The 18,516-nt window shown below is 44.2% G+C and overlaps 1 protein-coding gene across 2 annotated transcripts in view; it reads left to right on the top strand.

The window, feature by feature from the left end:
- Window positions 1-18,516, top strand: part of CIT (citron rho-interacting serine/threonine kinase) — a 1,039,445-nt gene that overhangs the window by 473,863 nt on the left and 547,066 nt on the right. For both annotated transcript variants that reach the window (XM_069215034.1, XM_069215033.1), the window contains exon 21: window positions 10,192-10,301. In XM_069215034.1, the coding sequence (XP_069071135.1) occupies window positions 10,192-10,301 (110 nt within the window). The remainder of the gene's footprint in view (window positions 1-10,191; window positions 10,302-18,516) is intronic.

Here is an 18,516-nt window from a genome sequence, read left to right as displayed (position 1 = left end):
TCTTCAGCCTGTACCAGAAGAATTAAGGAATCTCCCTTGGAGTGAAAGTCACTCCCCTGCATCAGCAGGCACCTATCTGCAACAGCGACCGGCAGCGTGGGTCGCCTCTCCTGACGAGCTGCATGGATCCTGCCTCATGGGTGGTGGACCCGACGATCCTGACGTACTACTGTCTAACTTTGGTGGAGGTAAGAGCTTGCCTCCCCATGCAAGACAGTAACCTTGTGCACTGCGTGTTTTGTTGTTGCCAAGGCTTGTTGGCATCCTTCCACAAAGTTCTTTGTGTACCGTGAAGCTCCGGCCCACAGCACTCCTTCCTGCGATGCACAGCTTCCTGCGTGGTTCTCCGGCGGCGTGGAATCCCTTTGTGTAGTGCTGCGTGGGCCTCCTTTTGCACTTTGTCCCCGTGCTGTGTTACTCCTGTGCACTGCCCGGTCTTCTGAGGGCTCTGAGTTGCTGCGAGCCCTCTCTGACTCCCCCCTCCTGGGTAGAGTCCACCAGATCCCTCCTGGTCCCGGGCAGCACCAATTTCCACTAACCGCGAGCTTTGTGTGTGCCAAAGCTTGTTTGTAGAATCCAGCGACGCAAACCAGACTGCAATCATCCAACCGGCGTGGGACGACATCTGCACCAAACAGGAACCCGCATCTGTCTTATTGGGTGCTGTACTAACTGTTGTTCTTCACCGATGTTTATTCTTTTGCACCTTCATCCGGGTTAGCAGGGGCTCCTGTTTTCCCTGGACTCTTCAGTGCTTCTTGGACTTGGTCCCCTTCCTCCACAGGTCTTCGGTCCAGGAATCCATTGTTGGTGTCTTGCAGTCTCTTCTGGTTCTTGCATAATCTTCTTTCTCGTGCTCTTGTGTGTTCTAGGAAAGTTACTGTTACTTACTTCTGCTTTCCCGAGCTCTGGGAGGGTGCTATTACTTACCATTGACGTTTTCTAATACTGCCAGCACCCTTCTACACATTACACTTGCCTAGGTGGGAAACCAACTTTTGCATTCCAATTTCTTCGTTTGTGTTCCCTCTCGGCCCATTTATAGTTAGGACCTATTTTCCATAGGAAAAACGTTTTTTTTGTTGTTTTTTTTAAATCACTTGCCGTTGGACGAATCTTCACAACATTTTCAAAACTAGTTTGCTTGTCACTCTTCAGCTGCTGTCTGGAGAGTTTCAGGGTGATGCATAAGTGTCCTAAAACTTGTTTTCCCCCTGCAATTTCAATAGCGATTTTAGACATGACTACACCTGAAGCCGTTCATTAGTTTCGGAGTTATTGTAGGAAAAAGATGTGTATATCTAGAGATGCGCACGGTCTGCGAATCCAACAGATCTCAAAATGAGATCTGATTGTCTGCCACTACTTCAACCAGAAAGCGGTGGCAGCCATCTTGGGACCTGTACTCCACAGAGTCCCAAAGCAAAAGCATTAAAAATATAAAATAAATAAAAGGCAGAGTCAAATACCCTGACCCTCTAGGCCTGGTAGTGAGGTCTCACCCCGACGAGGGCCAAAACTTTTTTACCAACCCACCCCCCCACACACACACACCACAATTTCTCCCTCTTTTTATGAGCCTCCCCTGGTGGGCATGGTCCCAGGTTGGGTTAATATAATTTGGGGCCAATTTCTGCCGAGGGTTCAGCCTCCCCCAGGCTGCTTTATACACAGGAAGGGGGACCACATGGCTGTACTCCCAGTCCAATTTTGGCCCCAGGTACCCTACCCCTGGGTCCCGGCCATAGTAGACATAGACAACAGGAAGGGAAGCCATGCAGCCCCCCTCCTAGGCCAATTTCAGCCCTGGAGAACCTACCCCCTGGCACCTTTCAAAAACCGGAAGGGGGCATGCAGCCCCCCTCCTGGGCTGATTTTTGGCCCTGCAGAGCCCATCCCCCAGGGCTCAACCATGGATGTGTGAGTTGGGCTGCGTGGACCCTCTGCCCCCTCTTACTGGAGCCATAAATGGGCCTTGGGACCTTCGCCTCCAGGGCCGGCTCCTGCTTTGACCTGGGGGGCCCACCCTGGGATATAACATTTTCCTTGCCCGTACCAAAACTGTGTCAAAGCTCCTGCCAAGCGAGAGCAGGCCTAAGTCTGAGCCAAGTAGGTGGGAGCATGGAAAATGCTCCTGCCTTTTGAGAGTGGACTTCATCTGTTTCCCTGCCCTCACAGTGGACAGGTATACAGGTGAAAATATTGCTCCCTCCCACAGGGAGCAGCATTTTTAGCTGCTCTGCTCCCTGTGGGCAGAAGCAGTGCTGGCTTACACTGGAAGCAGGGAGCTGCTGGGGTGGTGGGGGCATTGGGGCTCCACACTCGGGCCCTTAAGAAGGATGCAGTGGGTGCCCTGGTGGACTCCATGGCACCCACCCTTTTTTGGTCGGGCCTTGGTGAGATGGTGTACCCGGAGCCGAAAGCGGCCCAGGGAGTGGGGCCTCATGGCCCTTCGCTTCCATTATTACCAGGAAAGGCCCTGGGGGATGAGGTCCCCGGGCCAGTAGTGCCTTGGGTAGTGGGCTGTGCATTATTGTTACCTTAGTGCGCAAATTATAGTTTCTTGAGATAAATATAGCTATAACCGTTGAATTTCTATTGTTTTCTGTATGTAAAATCTGAACCTTACTCTTAACATTCCTGTACCCTGTGTTTTTTTAAGTGCATTTTTGATTTTTTTTTTTTTACATTTACTAACTATAACTCTAACCTTTGTTTTTTTTATATATATCACTAAACCTGTCAGGCCCTCCACAGAGGGTCCATGTGTGTGTACACAGACACACACAGCCGAAGAAATTCAGCAGTTATAGTCTATGGTTTTGATAAGTAAAGTGTCAGCCTAAGTATAACGTCCCTGTGATAGCATCAGTCCCCATGATGGGGGTGCATGTACAGGTCAGGCTCACGTAAATCTGCATATCCACAAAAACTCTTCCATAATACGTGAAGAATATACACAAACTCAGCAGAGTATTTCAACATGGTTTAATCAGTTCCCATAATCACAGATTGGCAACAACAGCCAATCAGTTGGTAAGTTATAGTTACTTGAGATAAATCTAACTATAACAGGTCAATGTCTATGGTTTTGTACATTTAAAATGTGAACTATAACGTCCCTGTAACCTTTGTTTAAAAAAATAATATATATATATATATATGTGTGTGTGTGTGTATACATATATATATATGTGTGTGTGTGTGTGTATATTTATATTTTTTCACATAAAAAAAAGTTTACTGGTACCAAACCTTAGAAATTCAGCAGTTATAGTTATCTCAAATAACTTTAACTCGCACCCTAAGTTAACTATAATTCGCACCCCCCAGCACAGTGTTTTCTTAATTAATTTGACAGTTAATGCTTCCTTATATTTTTAATGATATTCTAAAATTTATCATGGTTGCTGTAATATCTGGGGTAATTAGCAATGCATGGCGAGGGCGCGAGTTAGTTACCTTAGGGGGTGAGTTATAGTTACTAGATATAATCTAACTGATGAATTTCTAAGGTTTTGAACGAGTAAATTTAGAACCCAACTATAACTTCCCTGTAACTTTTTTTTTTTTTAAGTGAATTTCTATTGGTTTTTAACGTAAACTAATTTTAAATACTATGTTATTTCAACAACTGCCACGCATGACCTTTGACCGTGTGCAACAGGGATGGCCGCAGGGTCAGGCCTGTGTCCAACCACCTATAACGTCCAAACCCTGCGCCACGCACAGTCTTTGGCCATGCGCAGGGAATGTTGACCTTTGGCCGTGCAAGGTGGGGGTTGGCCACAGGGCCTGGCCCTGCAGCCACCCCCCTATAACCACCCAAACCCACACCACTCTCAGCCTCCAGCTTTGAGCATCAGGGGTTGCCTGCAGGGCCTGGCCTGTGCCCAGGCCCTGTGGCCAATCCCCTATAGCCACTCAACCCATGCACAGCTAAAAGGTCTGTCTTTCTAAGTGTGAGAATAAGTGTGAGACTATCTCTGGGTGTGTGTTTCTCTTGGTCTGTGAGTGGGTGCGTCACTGTCTGAGTGGTCGTGTAAGTGTCTGAGTGGGTCTGTGAGTCAGTGCGTGAGGGTCTGAGTGGGTCTTTGAGTGGGTTCGTGAAGGTCTGAGTGGGTCTGTGAGTGGATGCATGAGGGTCTGAGTGGGTCTGTAAGTGAGTGCGTCAGTCTGAGTGGGTCTATGAGTGGATGTGTTACTGAGTGGGTCAGAGAGTTGGGTGTGTAAGGGCCAGAGTGAGTGCCTGAGTGTCTGTGTGGTTGTGTGTCAGAGTGGCTCTGTCAGTAGCTGCATGAGTGTCTGAGTGCTGCTATGAGTGAATGAATTAGTGTATGAATTGGTCTGTGAATTTTTTTAATTTTTGACCAATATTTGAGAGTTTGTGGCAGCCTTACATGGGGGGGCCACGCTGAGCGTTGCTTCATATTTGTGAATATCGCATGTTGTGAAAAAATAATAATAATTCAAGGTCATAATTTCATCCTCAAAGATCCCTACATCAAAGCCTAGGAATCAGGGTACCTCCACCCTGACAACTGGTGCCGCTTTTTGTTTTATTTTTCAGCTCTGGGGACCGTGTTCCATTTACCTAAAATTGTGTCCACAACTTTTTGGTCCGGTTGCAGCCAGTCAATCACAGCATTCCTTTTGGAGCATGTATTCATGAATTTGCAGCGATAATTGTGAAAAGATTGCAACAGATTTGTGGCTCTATTTGGTTTTCCTTTAGTTTCTTATATTTCTGGACGGATTTACACCAAATCACAAAAAAGTTATCTGCGTTCTGAAAGCAACCTTGCTGCCAAATTTGGTGTAATTCCTTCCAGCAGTTCGGGCTGTAATCATGATCAAAACTCATATGGGAATTAACATGGGAAACTCCTGTTTTTTTTACAACCCCTAACCCCCTTTTTCTTGCCCCTCGCGTGACAGATCACACCGAAACTGTTCATGCGCAACAAGAATCACCAGCACACTTATTTTGGAAAATGTCTTTGATTCGTCAAACGGTGCCAAACATACAGGGAAGTCTAAAACTGCTTTTTCTTTGGAAGCATGTCCCTAACTATAAGTATCTACTGGTGACCTCCAGAATGTTCCCCAGTTGCCATACTGGGTCCGGAAGTTTGACTTGAAGGAGGCCAGTGGGCTGGATACCTCCCCTACCTTTCTGGCCTTCAACGAAAGAGAATGCATTATTTGCTGTAGTGATTAAATGTGTAGGTGAGATCCTGTACCTACAGCTGCCTTCAGTAGAGGTCAAGACCAATGTCTATGGAGGTTTTTCACTCTGGGCCAGCCTCATCTGAACCCTTATTCCCATTTACTGAAGCTCTGGGTTGACACCCTTACAGCCTCTTAGGGAAAAGCTATGCTCTTGCCCTCGGGTGAAGTGGCAGGTAGCCTGGAACCAAAAACTGGCACCAAGTGACCCAGATTTTCTTACACAATACCCGTCTCCCTACAGTTTGGTGGTCCAAGCTTCTACCAGCAAAGTCTATATTAGTGCATTCCCCATGATCCCTCCAGACAGGGAGTGGAGAGGATTTGATGCGTTCAGGAACTGGATGTTCTCTTTTGCCTGCTTTGAGTTCAGTCAGTGCAATCTGCCTATTTGGCAGTTATATGCACGCCCTGTGCAACATGCCCAGCAAGATCTTGCTGTCCGTCACAAAGAAGTTTTGGGCCTTTTTGGTTCAAACCATTCAAGACAGCCAGGATGCAGCAAAATATGCCGTTAGGGCTGGCCTGGATATCACTGACTGCTTGGGGTGTGCGGTGAGCAGTAGGCTACTCCAGAGGAATAGTGCATATACACTGCCAGGCCCTGCCATCACCCAAGCAGTCACCTTAGTTCTTTCAGAGCTGGGGACGAGGATCAAGCAGACATTGTGTAGTGTCACCAGGGACAACTTCTCACTCAGTCGATCACCCTTGAGCCTTAGCTTGTAACCCAATTTAATTTGCCATTGGTGGTTCCCAGCTACACTGTTGGAGTCAGGATCACACATTTTCTTCTCTAGTGGAAGACTATAACATCATAGCATCCAACAGCTGGGTCCTCCAGATTGTCCAGGGGTGAACTGCCATTCCTTTCTAACCCACCTTAGCTTCCTCCCATATTAGAATGACTTTCAGAGGAGCACCTGTCCAGTATGCCGCAAGAGATGCAGGCTCTCCATTATGTCGCAAGAGATGCAGGCTCTATTAGCTGAGGAGGCCATCAGAGGGCTCTGACCTTGGAAGCAGGAACTAATCGTTACTTTTGCTTGGTTCTTGTGCCGAAGATCAGAGGCCTTCACTTGTTTTGAACCTTTACTCTCTGAATTCATTCCTGCTTAAGCACAAATTCAAAATGTTCACACTTGTCCAAGTTTGGTTTGCCATGCGTCCAGGTGACTGGATGGTTACTGTGGAACTGTAGGATGCATGCTTTAATGTACCTGTTCCATGGCCCAAAGACGCTATCTGTGGTTCAAGGTCAGCCAATATCATTTTCAGTTCAGTTCCCTTTGATCTCACCAGCACACCTCGGTTATTCACAAAAATGATTACTGTGGTCACTGCCCATCTTCTAAACCACATTTCCCTACCTCAACAATTGACTGAGGAAGGTGGGCTCACCAGTCAGTCAGAGACCACCTCAAGATGACTGGGAACCACCTAGCATTGTTGAGGTTCATGCTCAATGAGCCAAAATCGCACCGGACTCCTTTGTAAAGGCTTCCTTTTTATAGGAGCCCATCTCTATGTGGTGTAGTTAAGTGCCTTTTTTCTGTCACAGAGACTGCAAGATATTTGGGCTATGATTTCGATATTTCTGCCTCAGTCCCAGGTCTCCATGAGAGCAGCTCTGAGGCTACTCAGCCTGCTTTTCCAGTCCCCCAGGTGGCATACGCAGGCTATGCAGTGGGATCTGAAATCCCAGTGGGCCCAGCATCATGGAAACCTCTGATATCATCCAATTTTCAAAGGAGACTGCACAAGATCTTCAGTGGTGGATGCTAGACCACAGCTTAACCAATGGCAGGCCACTCTCCCTTCCCCAGCCAGAGTTGACGGCGCAACAGCTCTGGTCTCCTGTGGAAGCTCGACTTCACATCAAAATGTTGAAGCAGCGGGCCATTTGCCTGGCATTTATGGCCTTCTTGCTGTCCATCAAGAAAAGGACCGGTGCAGGTTCTCACTGACAACACCACTGCCATACAGTACTCCATCAAGCAGGTTCTCTGCCAAGAGACGCTGCACCTGTGGAGTTGATTGATGCATTATGGCATCTCACTGATCATGAACCACCTGGCAGGATCTTTTAACACCGGGTGGACAAGCTTGGCAGGCAACACCTGGCAGATCTCAAATGGTGGTGACATTGTGAGATGGTACAGAGCATCTTCTGACAGTGGGGAAGCGCTTTAGCTACATCTTTTCTCTAACATTGAGGCCGCAGCGTGTCAAAACTTCTTCGTGTTGGAGTTGCCATTAACTCTCTCTCTCTAAGAAACACATTCAGCATAGAGTGGAGCACATGCCTCCTGTACTCCTTTCCTCTGCTGCCATGAATTCTGAAGATCAGGAATGACCTGGCCTGAGCCATTCTGGTGGTGCCAGGCTGGATGAGGAAAGTGTGGTATCTGGAACCTTCTGGGCGGGAGCTCTGATCTCCTGTCGCTGCAGCATGACCGAGTCCTGCACCCAAGCTCGCACGATCTTTACCTCCATATATGGAGATTGAGAGGCAGCAGTCGACCACGTTCAGCCTTCCTCCCGAAGTTATGGATGTCATCCTTTCTTTCAGGCAACACTCTACAAAGTTTACCTACGCCATGTACTGGGACACATTTATTTTCTCTTGTGACACCTTCAACATGGACCATTATTGTTTGTTTTATATTTGGCCCAGGCAGGATTTGCAGTGGGCACTGTTAAAGGTTATTTTTCTGCCTTTTTATCTTTGTTTGCGGGACTCGCATGTTTCCTTCAATATCTTTGTGATGTCACAGGGGGATCTCAGTTTGGTTCTCACTTTCCTTATGTGCACTCCCTTCATACCAATGCACAGGTATTTACTATGTCTCCTTACTCTGAGGACCTGTATGCCTGGTCGTAATATCTTCGGCTCATTGTCCTAATGAACTCAAAGGTCCCTCAGTGCAGCAATCTTAAACCACCTTAATCCAATATGAAGTGGTGTTGTGGTCCAGGGTGGCCTTTTTTGACAAAGAACGTGATTGCTTTTCACTTTTTAACAATCTATTATTCTCCCTATATTATAGAGGAGAGCTCCATTGAATAGACCTCGAGAGGGCCATTAGCTTTTACTTCTACTGTACCAGAGCCCAAAGAGTAGACAATCAGGTGTTTGTGTGGCTCTTTGGGTCACAGAAATGTAAGGCATTGCAGAACAGGACTCTGTCAAGGTGGATCGTCCTCTGCTTCAAGGTGTACTACTCACTGGACAAGAGAAGTACTAAGGACCCATTGCACCAGGGCCAAGGCTGCTACTACTGTGCTAGCCTTTGCAGTGCCTGTTCTTGATATCTATCAGGCCGAGACATGGACATTAGTGCACACATTCAGAAAGCAACTATACTTGTGACAGCCAAGACCGACGGAAGGGTTACCTTCTGTAACTCTTTCTCGTGGATACTCTGTCTAAGCACAGATTTCACACTGCCCTCCTGTCTCCCTGTTCCTTGAAATGGTCTTTGTTTCCATCCAAAAAGTTTCTAAATGAGATTGCACACTGGTACCTCTAATTATTGTGGTGCTCGGCATCCGAGGACCTTGCTAGAGTTCATAAAAAACAATGTGCAATGCCTTGAATAAATTGTTGTTCCATATCCATACGTCAGAGCAGAGCAGAGTAGATGATGCATTGTGTACATATGAAAACCTTGTGTAGCCCTTCATATTCTTGAGACTGTAGCTAGATATTGAACTGTAAACTGAGACTTTGTGGGACCTGGTTTGCTCCAGACTTTGGATAACTCTATATTGATTATAGTCCTGCAGCACTTGGTTTATTAGTCTTTGGATCAATTTGTGTACTGTGTACTGATGAGGCCTCTTTTGCATGTGTGCTCAATGCTTTGAATAAACAATAACCAATAACAGGTATATTGATGAGAGAGATTGCAAGTGCTTGCTTTACTGATGGATGCAGATAAATAGATCCATGGGTATAGTGATGAAAGTCATCTGGACCATTTGTTTGCCTCAAAGGTTTGGATATGCAGGTGTGCCGTGTATAGTTGTACACCGTCTGTCACTCTGGCTGTACTAAAAGCTGTATATAGATACATGCTTTCTCTGCAGGTACCAGTTTTTTTTCATTAAGATTCTTATTCTTGAGTCAGTGAATGGAATGTTTTTGTAAAGCCATGTGAGACGTCTGTAGCACTTGGTCTAGTCGTGATTCTGGATAGCTAAATCTATTGTTTACTGATCTGTATATTTTTGTGGTATGCCAACCTAGCCAAAAGTACATTGTGTATATCACTTGATTTGCTTCAAATTGTGGATAGATATAGGTGCCCTGTCTACTCATGCAATTTGTCTGTAGAACTTACACTTCTAAAGGTTAGTGCTTTCTCATTAGAAAGGTTGATTTGATGTTAATGAATGTCTTATTATGTGAGCACCAATCATTGCTGAGTATGTGTTACTAGAGAATATGCCTGGTAGTGCCTTTGAAAGTTGTGTAGAAGGTTGATCTGCTGTAGGCGATTGTAAAGTTACTTTACATTTAGACAGAGTTCGCTCATGGTCTGAAAGTCTGAACAAACATTTGTACTTTGCACTGTGATAAATACCTGCTGCATTTTGGTCTGCTTCAGGTAGAACTGCACTGTCTTCTTGATGTAGAGTTCCCTGGTCTGTTTGAAGCTCTTGTAGATATGCAGTGGGCTCTGGTGTGGGAGCTGGGTACAGTGAGTTAGCTACTCAGAGCGAATGATGCTGCATTACAAATGGTAACATTTATAGCCTGCATCTTAAGTGTGATTTTCTTCAGCTTAGGAGCCCAGTGGTGCAAGCCCTTGGCATTCCTCCAGCGTGCTGTACGTTGCACATGATCAGTGCATGCTGGATGGTTCCTTAATTCCACCTTTGTGTATCTTGTTTCCCTGGCATGATTTTGTGTTGAATATGAAGATACCTTTCTGGCTATAACAATTGTTTTTTCAGATGATAAATGCCTTGGAATCGAAGATTAAGTCACTGGAACAACGGCTTGCGGAACTATCGGAAGCTAACAAGCTTGCAGCAAACAGCAGCCTCTTTACCCAGAGAAACATGTAAGTCTTGTGCCATCTGGTTTTCAGTCCAGCTATTGCTTTTCACCGCATCCTCCGCTTACTGCCTTGCTCACCCACACATCGATTCATGCATTCAAAGTAGGCTCCTGGCTTCTCCAACTTACACTCCATCACTGCTTGGGTAGTCCTGCCATAAACTCTTAAAGCCTTTGTTTAGAAAGTATTCCTTTGAACGGTTTCAAACTGTGGTTCGGAATGGTGTTAATGTGTATACTCTCATTTGAGGACCTATAATTATAACTTCTTTCTGAGCAATAATCTTCCCAAATTGCACACACATTTAATTTTGCTGCCATATGGCAAGAAAAAGACCAAGCTGCTTACAGGTATTTATCACATGAACAAATGTAATTTGATAACTGAAAATTGTGAGTCTATACCAGATTCCACAGATCCACGGAGGTCACTGTCTTCTGTGTGCATTTTCAAATCTGGTGTAGTTCTTTTCAGTGTTATATTATTTGTGCGACAGTCAGCCACCTTTTATGGAAGCTGATTGGTTGGTAAGGATTGAAGTGTCTTTATTCTCTACATTATAACTTAGCAGAGCGTTAAAAAGAAAATAATAAAGCCTAAATAGTGGCATGCGAATTTTTTAACTAGTAATTTGTATGCAAGGGCGTAGTCCAGAAGCCTGTAGAACTGCCCAGTATGCAGGCAAGTACCTTCTTCAGGTACAAAGATTCATGGAGAAAACATCAGGCATTCTTCTATGTTCAAGGATCACCTTTCGAACCACAGTTTCCTGCGTAATGGGACTCTGCATTTAAGCAATAACATTACTTTCATGTTTCCATAGGTAAGCGGGCTCCCTCGCTTACTACATTAACATTTTTTGCAAAGAACACTTACTAAGCAGACTGACTTTCACCCCCTAATGTCATTTCCTCTCCGATTAGAAACTATGGTTCTAGTCAGTTCAGTGACTCTACAAATGACAGTATCGGTATTTACATGCATTTGTATTTCGCTACTCACAAATTGCAGTTCTCATTTCTTTCAATTATGTCCCATATTGAATTGATGCTTATATTCTCTCAAACTGATAGCCTCTGTATCCTCCTAATGGATCCACTTTCATGTGTTTTTCACCCAAATTATAAGTTGTTGATTTTGCTATCAATGCATTGCAATCCTTCTGATTACTATTCTACCAGAATAAAGTGCTGTGATGCCCATTTTTATGGCTTGGATAGGGTTTATGAAAATTGAATAAACAAAACCTCCCTCCTCACTGAACAGACTTTAATTGACAAAACATACATTACAGGTACTTGGGATTATATTAGACTTTATGGTGTGGCGGTCAGAATCATGACGGATAAATATTCTGCCCTCTACACAAAGAAACATATTTCTGATGAATACATCCAGCTGCAGATTCCTCGCCTTTAGAATATTCTGAGGCATCAAACTGGATCAGATTTTTAAATCTAGAATCGCTGCCGCTCACTTGTAGATGGCACTGTCGACCTACACAACAGCATTCCTCCGCTTTGGAAGTGACATTACAGAGCTGAATATAGGTGCCATCCCTGCATGCTGATGTTTGATCCTTTTTTCAGTGTCCTTTGATGCAGATTTGGAGCTCTGTGCCCAGCTTCATAATTTCTGTCAACGCCATAATTCAACAAAGACAGTGTGCCTGGAAAAACCTCTCTCCCAAGAAGAAAGGTTTCAGACTGCGCCTGTGACTGAAGAAAGTAGGTGCCGGTCAAGGATCAGTATGACATTTACTTGTGGTGTGCTGCTCACGATTCCAGTTCATCTGACAAGCGCCATCTGAAACCCCTGAAGCCAATCGGGAAACAGGAGTCAAAACTACACAGCAGAACATAAGAGGAGGGCATGATCGCGGCAACATTCCCGATCACATTCCAAGTTAAAGGGTGATTACCACTTAACACTCCAGATGAGAAGTGGTGCATCTAGCACCCAAGAGCCTGAATCTACTAGCGGCCCCCGACTGCGAGCTATTTTCGAGGATGGTCTCATTGTCCCTAAGTTTCCTGGGTTGTCTTCAACCCCTTAGCTTATATAACTCATGCTGGAAGTATTCAGGACTATGCTGGCTCAGTCTGTAGATCCTTCTCACCCAAAGGAGTTGCAGGGGCCACCAGATGCACTCATGCATGCAAGTCATTCCCCAACTGACCTTGCTGAATCTCCTTCCTGTTCCTGGCCAACACCAGCTCATAGCTTCATTCTGGCCTCCGGGGCCATGCCAGCGGCACTGAACCCATGTCCGGTGGCACTCTTGCTGAATCCGGTCCGGATTTGGATCTCTGACCCGGAGCTGGCATTGGTCTGACCAGACACACCTATGTTGCTCTCCGTGATCACCAAAGCACAGTTCCTAACCTTAGACAGCAACCTTGAGCCTCTGCCTCAACAACACTACTATATGAGACTAGAGACTCTGTTCATTTCCAATTTAGGTGTGATTCAAGGGCTTCAGAACACACCACATGACAATGAGGAAGCAGCAGCCTGCTCGTTCCTATCTGTACGGATGTGGCATGGTGAGTTCAACACTTCTCCTGAGACCAGAATAGTCTTTACCAGGTTCACCCACAGTAAGAAGAAAATGCCTCCTTCACAGTGGTTCTCTGCAGGGCAACCAAAGTTAATCAGTTACAGTTGTCTGCAGTAGAAGTTAAAGCTAATTTGTTGATAGAAATCTTAGTCTAGGCCTGCCACTTCAGAATCCATGCTGCCATTCAGTGAGGCTTTTACAGATACCTTAATTGCAGCTTGGACAAAGCCAATGCTAGACTCCTCCAGTCAGTCTCCCAGTGGCTAGATGACTTAGGCCAGCCCCTGGTGACCCTACCCTTTTTGCCCAAAGTCTGACACCAATAAGCTTGGAGGAACAAGTGTCCAAGAGAAATATCAACCCGAACCCGCTGCCAGATAGAGAATAGAAGCACATCGGAGTACTTTCCAAAAGATTATCTTCATCTGCAGGTTTGGCCCTGTGATCCCAAAATGCGATCTGGCTGATATACACATGCTCTTTGAGTTGTGGCCAGGGAGACCTTGCTGGCTCTGCCAGATGAATTCAGAGCAACCTTTATCCAGACAATTCAGGATGAACAAGACACCACCAAATACATATTAAGAGATCGGACACAATGTCCTTTTTGGGTACTCCATTTTCTGGTGATGTCCAAGCCTCTTTAATAGACGTGCCCTTTGATGGATACGTGCTCTTTGGGGAAAACCGACTCAGCCCTAATCTTTTCCAAAGACAGCCACATTATGGATAGCCTCCTAAGGTTACTCTTCCCTGTCCTCCAGTTTCACCAGAAGTACAGGAAGTTTAGAGGCTACTCTAGGGGGAGTGGGCTTATCAACAGTGGCCGCCATCACAACAAGTTTAGCAACTGGTCTAGAGCTTGTGGCTCCAGAGGAAATAGTGGTGATAGAGACCAAAGGCACCACCAAGGGCAGCAACCTTCCAGCTCCTCCTTCACTTCCACAGCCACCTCCAAACTGCTTTGATTTCCCCTTGCAAGAACTATGCACAGCCGGTAGGAGACAGGACTAGATTTTCCTACACAGCTGGAAATCCATCACTTCAGATTAGTGGCTTTTTCTAATTATCCCAAAGCGCATGCCTTGCTATTCATTCTCACCCGCCTCCCCATAAACTCCATCCCAAAAAAGGGGAATGGGTGAGATCTTTTGATTTGCATCAGAAGTATTTTCAGGTGCCTGGCCTGCAGGTTGTTGGTGGGGTTGGAGTATTTTCTGTTTGCTGTTCTGCCCTTCACACTCACCTCAGATCTGCTCCTAGGGTGTTAATGAAGCTGATGTCAGAGGTCTCAACCCACCTAGCAGGCCTGGGATACCTATATTTGATACCTCGACCACTGACCAATTTAAAGACAGTTCAACCACAACAGTATCCTTGGGGCCAATTTCTCGTGCCAGGCAGCTCCACCAACAGTACAGGAAGTTTAGGGCATGCTCTAGTGGGCTATTCTACGGACCACTCCAGCCATTGGATCCTGTTCAATAGTAACAGCCCCAGTTTATTTGGTTCACAGGTTGTGGCGCCTGCTGATTTCATTTAGGACACAACAATTCCTCCTCAGGTGGAGAACCATCACAACAGGCAGATGGATTTAACAAATCATGTAAATGAGCTATGCCATAGCTTTCATTTTGTTCCAAGCCAGTTTCCCGTCCCACCACATCAGTGTGACTGTCAACTTACCAATCTGCAGTCTTGCTGACAAAAGTTGACCTTCTGCCTGCCACAAGTACCACTGAGTGGGTGCCGACTTTGAATAGAGGAAAATTGAAGTGGCAAAAAATATGCTGGAGTATTAAGGCCTGCGGTCTATACCAAACCTATGTAAACCTAACAAGTTTTTGAAGAAGGATGAATTTAGGATGCTTACCCTGACCCATATATTTTCTGCTCTGTACTCAGTAGAAATGATGGTATACTTGGGTTTGCACAATGAACATTGTCTGTTGTTCATGGTGGAATCTGCACACTTGCCCTGCTCCTCTTTGGCCTCACTTTGGTCACTCGGGTCTACACAAACATAAGTGAGGTGTTCGCTGTCCACCATCAAATGTCATAGATACATGTGGTCGCCAACCTCATCGACTGACTACTGAAGGTGGCCTAGACGTAGTCAGTCATAGACCACTTCAAGTACATTTTAAAACTCCTGATATCTTTGGGGTTTTCCATCAGTGAGCTGAAATTCCCCATGTGTACCAAGCATAGTATTTCTTACATTGGGGTTGTCCTAGATACTGTGGCTTTCAAAGCCTTACTACCCCCAAAGTGAGCAGAAGAAAAAGGGACTACAGCTGTAGGGATTAGGTGAGGTCCAGATAGAATATCTGACCACCTGATACACAATTTACATATAGGTTTATCTCAATTTACACTTGTGGATAAGCCTGAAAATGTGATTTGGATTTTGTGCTCGTTGGCTTGCACTCAATACCTTTTTTCTACACTGAGCCCTAAATCCAGACAATTCTTCAAGGATGACGAGGAATGGCACACATTGATTCAACTAAACACAGAATGTACAAAGTGATCTAGGAAAAGGCGGCGTATAGAAAACTAGTTACAGAAAATTATTTAGAAATATCATTCCTTATTATCAACATTTTAAAGAGAGAGCATTGCAGGTTAGATTGCTCACATCCATCAGACACATCCTTCTGAATTATGAGATTGTGGAAGGTTTTTTGGTTTGCCTTTGTAGACTGTTGAGCCAAACGCTGCAAAAAACATAAACCACTCTTTAGCTTTGTATGATTCTAGGAAAACAAAGAAAAGTGATGCATTTTTTTTAAAGAGAATTCTACATCTACCTTTTAACACATTATCACACCTTCTGCATGAAGCAGAGTAGTTTATATCGGTGAGATAAGTCAAAGTGTCAGAAAGAGGACAGGAAAATTACATGACGTACATTAATGGCAGGGCATAGAAAATAAACTGATACTATTAAGTGATCTCTAAGCCCCATACTACCTAATCCATACATCAGAAGGAATGTACAGAAAATAGTAAAAATGGTGACCGTGATAAGTCCCGATAAACCTGCAGTAAGACCTGATTGCAGTATTATGTGTCACTGCGATCAGGACTTACCGTAGGTTTACGGGGGACTTATCACGGTCACCATTTTTACTATTTTCTGTACATTCCCTTTGGAGCTACTTACTATGTTTAATCAGACAAAGGGGACTGACTTGCATCATTGCTGCCTAATGACATTGATGTGATGGACTGAACTTTTATTACTGTTTGTTTCACCGTATTGTAAAGACTCTTTGTGAATGGATGGTGAATCCAAAAGGTGAGCACACAAGCCTCAGTGTTGCCTAGGCTTTGTTTTTTCATTACTGTGTACTTGGTGGACACCTTGACATATTCCTTACCTCATACAGCCCTGAGAGAGTCGTCAAAGAAGAAACACGTGTTGGCTGGCAGCTTGTCATGGAATAAAAAAATTATTTGAACTATCCCGGTTGTGTATAGTAATTAGATGCATCATCTTTTTGTGCTAATGTATTGAAACTGTCTTTTGCTCTGGCTAAGATATAGATTGATACAATTGTGTATTTTTTATCTCACAATTTTCAGACACTATATAGGTAGCACAGTGTCTTTCCTGTTGAGCAGATTGTTCAGAGTTATTGTTATATTGTATACTGATGGGAAATGCAGTGACTTTCATACCACTGCTAACTTTCTATAAAATGTGCAACTATCAGAAGGCTTTAGGGGATAAAAATGGATGCTAAAGAAGATGCAAATTCTTAGGTTGCCCTAACAGAAACAAAATACAGTTACAGAGAAACTAACTAGTTGGCTAACATACCCTTAGTGGGAGGAATCGCATATGCTGAGAAAAACAAATACATAAGACTTTACAAAAGTATTTAAAGTTTCTCTTTGTTTTGTGGCACAGACCCTTCACGGAGTAACAGACCGACGTGTTCATTATCACTAGTGACTGACTTTATTGGTTCTGTAACTCTTCATATCGCCCGAATGTACCTAGCCATTCCTTTTTGATAAGACAAAAAAAAAATGTTGGGGGATAATGAACCCAAATCCAGAATTCTGAGCAAAATAGAGGTTACTTGAAGACTCAATGGTATTGCTTGGCACTCCTTTTAGTAACTTATCAACGATCTGATAAGTTTATGTATGTAAAAAAACAAGAAGTATGCAGAAGCATCAAGAATTAAAGTTATGGTCCTACTTAAGTAAACAAAATACTATAAATGGTTTAGTTAAATTTCAATAGAAGATCAGAAGAAAAATAAGAGTGATCAAGGGTCAAATACGCTTAAAATTTCAATAGTGTTTATAGTTAGGGTCTTATTATAAAAAATGTATTTGTACCTGCCTCTTGAAAGCCTAGGGTTTTAAAATGTGTAAAAAGATTTCCAAGTATCTTGAAGACTTTTAGAGGGCCATGCACCACACAAGCCATGAACAACCAGGTAAAGTGCAGTGGAAAAATCACCTGCTGGGAAACGTTACTGCCTGTCTTTAAGAAATGATGTTGGGGCAGCACGAGGACTGCTCTAGGGGCAAAGAGACCACTGAAGACTCAGATGTCAGGGGACAGTAGAAGCCAGCAAGCAGCTGAAGGCTGAGGTAAAGGCTTGGGCATTCTTTTCGCGTCATATGCTAAGACCCAGGGTGTTGCAGACCATACAAAACCATATGTGAGTGGAAGCCAAGGCCATTACTATAGGAAGACAATATGGCAGACTGTAAGAAGCAACACAATGGGTTCTTTTCACTCTGTAGATAGGGTATCTACAGTGGAGTTGGCGGTGGGAGCGCAGACAGTTAAGGCATTAGAGATGTATAAGTCTGACATCAGATCTTCAGTGGAACACCTGTTTGTCTCCAAGACCAAAATTTTAAAGCGGGGTACATGCTTTGAGCTTACAGACAACCTGAAGAGGGAGCACTTTGCACATTGGGGGTGTCTCCACATGAGTCACAGCAGACACAGTAGTTAATTAGATGGAGGAAATGTTCCTGGGCTTCTGTAATTGCAACTGGCTCCCGAGCAGGGTGTAGTGCAGTGTGCATACTGACTTTCCTCGAAGACTTGTTGAGTCACCAATAACTTGAGGAATAATGCAAGTGGAACAGGTGACAGTGGTCCTCCATTTGAAAGGGTGGCAATCCTCAAGAAAAAAAAAAGTCTTCTGGAACAAAAGCCCACTACTATTTTGTTTTATTATACAAGGCATTTGTAAGTTAAAGAATATAATGTGTGGTTATTCAGTTTTAATTAGTCCATCATTCATCAAAATGCAAGTACTTGCTATGGGGTAGAGACATATCCCAGTGTATAGCAAGAAGGGATAATTCCAGAGTTTGCATTGAAGAAACGTGATGCTCAAAGTTCAATTCTTTTATTTGGTATTTTAATAAAAACTGAAGCCAAGTCAACATGTGTTTCGCAACCTCTAAAATTGAAGGTGACTTCTTAAGGGCAAACACTGGAATTTCTCATTATTTTTAGGATACAGTAAACTTGTTAGAGAGATCTGGTCTCCCGGTTCAGAGAGCAGGTGACTGTCTTCTGTAGTAAAACGGGCAGAGTTTTATACTTGAATTTTTAAGGGTATGTACTAAATTTGATGAGCAGCATGATAACCGCACTTCTCAAAATCCAAA

This window comes from Pleurodeles waltl, chromosome 11 (genome assembly GCF_031143425.1).
Source record: "Pleurodeles waltl isolate 20211129_DDA chromosome 11, aPleWal1.hap1.20221129, whole genome shotgun sequence".
Taxonomy (NCBI): domain Eukaryota; kingdom Metazoa; phylum Chordata; class Amphibia; order Caudata; family Salamandridae; genus Pleurodeles; species Pleurodeles waltl.
Note: the sequence above shows the minus strand (reverse complement) of the source record. Positions and strands in the feature narration are given on the sequence as shown.